Here is a 4,440-nt window from a genome sequence, read left to right as displayed (position 1 = left end):
CCGCATCCGAAGTCTCCTCATTCGGATTTTCCCTCCTGTTCATACGCCCCAATAGATCCGCCAGCTCTCTCTCTCAGCACTGGTTCCCGGTCGCGCCATCTCGACGAAATTCACAGCATCACGTCGCAAATTTTTCCAGGTGAAGCACCTCTTTTTAATGTGCCCCAGTTTCCCACAATAATCGCAAACAGTCTCAGAATAATCAGGCTTAACCCTCTCAGTTCGATAATTGAATCTGTTGTTGTTGTTGTTATTGTAGTTTGTGTTTCTTTGATTGTCATTACGGTTATCACCTTGAAATCTGACTGAACGTTGTGTGTTGTGTGTATTTTGTGTGTTTTGTGCGCGCTGTTGATTTTTATTTTGACCCGATCTATTGTTGTTGTATCTATTACTGTTTATATTGAAGCCCGATCTGTAATTGTTGTTATGTGTGTTTGAATGTTGTCTATTATTGTAGGGATGTGAACCTAACCTCTCGTGCACCGGTCTTCGAACTTGGTTGACCATTTCAGGTGGAGGGTAGTTAAATTGTCCAAAATTAGCACAAGAGTTTTGATTGTTAAGTGCACTCACGTAACGTTTTGCTATGTTCCATGTTGTGATGAACTTGTCCATCTTGTCCAAAGTCAACCCCTCCTCCTTCAACAAATTCTCCTTCAAATTTTCGTCAAGAAGACCCGCCAGAACTCTGTCCATTATGGCCACGTCCCTAAACGCACCAAAAACACATAATTCCGCCTGCAGATTGACCGCCTGCACGAAATCCTCATTGGATTCATCAGGTTGCTGGTTTCGCTGACTAAAACGAAAGCGTTGGACTAATTCCGGCTCCGTTTTGGTCAATTTTTGTTTCAATTTTAACACAATATCAGCATAAGAGGCTTTTTCCAGCTCATCTTTGCTGAAGTGCAGCTTCAATTGAGAAAAAAGAAACGGTCCGCAAATCGTCATGAAATGCGATTTTTGGCGATCAGCCGCAACTTGATTTGCGTGAAAGGTATAGGCCAGTCGATCGGACCAGTCCGTAAATGACGTACCCTTCCTAAACATCTCAATAGAGGTAGCTAACCCGTTCGAACACATGTCTTGATATCAAAAATCAGGTAATAAAAATCAAATTCCAAATTTCCCAAAGAAAAAATTAAAAGAAAAACACATACAAAAATCTCTATTACTGCAAATCCAGGGATCAAAACAAAGAAAAGCTTGCTACTCACCGATCTCGCACCCGGCCTTTGCCAGCAAGCAAACTTAACCTCCTGCACTAACTCATCGTGCGCACCGTGCACCAGCACAGGAAAACGTCGATCAGCAAATCAAATGTTTGTGCACCGGCTCAAACAGCTGAATTACACCGTGGCGATTTGGCCTCACTAAATTAAAGAAAAAGAAAAACTCTTAGTGAACCAATAAATAAAATGACGAAACCCTTTGTTCAATTGAACAAAAGATTCACACACACACACCCACTTACTGTCACAAAGCAAAATGTTAATTATTAGTACACCAAACTGTCGAAACAAAAATTTCCTTGGTGATTTTTTTCTGTTTGAGTATTAACATTCCAACGCCCAAGGCTCCAAAAAAGTTGGAACGGTAACTTCAACTCAATGGTTCTCGGGCATAACTTAACCAATCAAGATGATTCTTCTTTCCAGTGATTTGTTAGGATGTCTAGATGATTCTAGATTTTTGCAGAACTTAATTTGATTAAATCTGTAATTTTTGCGATCAAAAACATCGTTCCAACTTTTTTTTTCGCGTGTAAAAAAAAATTCGCCAAAAATTCCGCGGAGGCAGTCGTTTTAAAAAAGGTGGAACGATGTTTTCGATCGCAGAAATTACAGATTTGTTCAAATCAAGTTCTGCAAAATTTTAGGATCATCTAGATATTCTTACAAATCACTGGAAACAAGAATCGTCCCGATTGGTTGAGTAATGCCCGAGAACCAGCGAGTTGAAGTTACCGTTCCACCTTTTTTGGGAGGCTTGGGCGTCCGTGTAAGTTGGACATGCGTTGGGCGTTCCAGTGTTAAGACACGGAATCCTGATTACAAGGACTATTGTATCGTGTTACCCATTTTTACTGTTATTAAGCATTTCCAGATCTATAACACAGTCCCTATTGAGAGGGAAAGTGCTGTTCCATCCAGATGCTGTAAACTCCGTTCCTTGTGCCTTGTGCGCTGTGTATCGCTAGAACCGCGGTGACAATTTTTTCGTGTCATTTTTCAAGCTCTTCCCAGCAGCTATTATTTGCCGCGCGGGGTCTTGTAAAGACAATTGGGTACTAAAGCCCTATGTCAATTTTTATGTACAACGGTAAAAAACACGATTAAAAACCATTTCTGATCACTTTTTTTCATTTTAATGCAAAATTTTTTTTTGATAGGACAACATTTTTCCGATGGATTAACTATGGACCCCTTGGAATGAGCTGTCAAGTAGGACCGCGAGGTTAATTTTTCAAAATTGATTTAAAAATCCATTTTAAACTCTTTGTGGTCGTACAAAGGGTCATTGTACTCAGAAAAATGAACTTTATCGCTGTAAACAATAATATCAGCAATCTAAGCTTCATTTTAGGACCCAATTGTCTTTTTGCAGTGCTATTTTTGCGGTGTTCCCTTTGCTCAAATCTGGACAATGCGACTGGACTGCAGTGCAATACCGATCGGCTGGGCATTATTTACATGCGAAGACACGAGGAAAGTTTTTTGGGAAGAGGCGCAAAGGAATATCCCAAGATTGATCACATGCTAGAAGAGCACGTGAAGCAACCGTTTTATACTCATACGGTTGCTGCTACCTCTGAACTTAAACCTAAGGCTGCCACCCTGAGAAGAACCCATGACTTTCCGCTTATGAGGCGAAACCCGTAACCATTCGGCCACAGGAGGTTGGCAAATTCCTTGGTGATACTGCCTAGGAAATTTCACTTTTTTTAAATAAAAAAAAGGCAAAAAGAGCTTGTTTGACCCCAATCGCCCTTACCTTGCGTTTCATCTCCTCCAACAACAAAAGAAAATCAACGCTCGCCGCGTCGCATCGCCGCCCAGTTAGCGTCCAAAATGGCGTCCTATGATGAAATTCCACCGACTACCGCACCTTCGCAGCCAATCAGCCGAATCCAGCCGAAATCCTCCCACCGGTTGCAAATCCCGGAATTTACGCTCTCGATCCTCTTGGTTGCGGCACGGCACCTGCGGCAAACAGGAACACAAGCTCCGCTCCTCCGATCCGCTACAGTTGCACACACACACCCGGCGTAGCACTATGGTAAAAAAGTTACCTTCTCCAAATATTTTTTGGTATTTTTTTCTCGAAAGTAAACATTCTAACTAAGAAAAATCCAAATTTTCAAAGCTCTAAGTTTGTTCATTACAGAGATACGCAAGCTGAAAGTCAAAAAATGGAGTAAAAAACTAGCGTTTTTCGTAAAAAAAGGCTGATTGTTTAATTTTAACATAGCTCAGCCATTTTAAATATTTCATTAGGACAATTATACATCGTTGGAAAGGTAATGAGATAAGCTTTGAAACTATTAATATATAAAATGTTGTTTCCATACCAAAAACTGAAGTTTTCATCGAATAACTGAAGCATTTTTTTGACAAAACTTATTTTTTTGTGTTTGTTAATCGAGTACTTTTTTTGCTAAACGATGCTAAACATGAAACTAAGATCACTTGAAAGATTGGATCATAATCTAACATTGCTGAAATTTCCAGCCTGCGATTTTTTGCGTTTTCGGAGATATGCCATTTTGAACAATTACGTTTTATCAAAATTTGCTGCAATCTACATTTGCGCCCGTTTTTTTTTTTTTAATTTATATTTATTCAGTTTTTCTTTTCCATGTACATTCATTCAGTTAAAATATTATTGAGTGTCTAATCACAATCGATGACTTTTCACCTCAATTTTAAATACTAGCAACTTTCATTTATTCATGAAATATTGTAGCTTTCGCTATTCAGTGATTTCAAATGTAGGAGGTCCTACATGTACAAAAGGGAAAAGGGATACCTTAAAACTAACTTATAAACTATATAAAGAGCGGATCAATGCAGCTGAAGACTGCAATGATTTTTGTCGAAATGCATCAATTATCTTATTGGACATAACATCCAAAGTGTCAACTTCGGCTAATTGATGAAGTTCACTGGTGCTAAACCAGGGAGGAAGTTTCAGAATCATTTTCAGAATTTTGTTCTGAATCCTCTGAAGTATTTTCTTCCTGGTTAAGCAACAGCTTGTCCAGATCGGCACAGCATAAAGCATGGCAGGTCTGAAAATTTGTTTATAAATTAACAGTTTATTCTTGAGACAAAGTCTAGAATTCCTGTTTATAAGTGGATACAAACATTTAATATATTTGTTACATTTAACCTGGATACTTTCAATGTGATCCTTGTAAGTAAGGTTTTTGTCAAA

General features: G+C 39.0%; 1 protein-coding gene across 1 annotated transcript; it reads right to left on the bottom strand.

Moving 5' to 3' along the window:
- Nucleotides 1–6: 6 nt before the first annotated feature.
- LOC128092523 (uncharacterized protein DDB_G0289917-like) lies at nt 7–3,821 on the bottom strand. Its single transcript, XM_052706498.1, has 2 exons — nt 2,760–3,821; nt 7–2,166 (listed from the first exon to the last, which is right to left on the bottom strand). Exon 2 carries the CDS (start codon nt 1,084–1,086, stop codon nt 40–42), a length of 1,047 nt encoding a protein of 348 aa, XP_052562458.1. The 5' UTR covers nt 1,087–2,166; nt 2,760–3,821; the 3' UTR covers nt 7–39.
- Between the last annotated feature and the right edge of the window lie 619 nt (nt 3,822–4,440).

This window comes from Culex pipiens, chromosome 1 (assembly GCF_016801865.2).
Source record: "Culex pipiens pallens isolate TS chromosome 1, TS_CPP_V2, whole genome shotgun sequence".
Lineage (NCBI taxonomy): Eukaryota > Metazoa > Arthropoda > Insecta > Diptera > Culicidae > Culex > Culex pipiens.
This window is presented reverse-complemented; position numbering and strand designations above follow the sequence as displayed.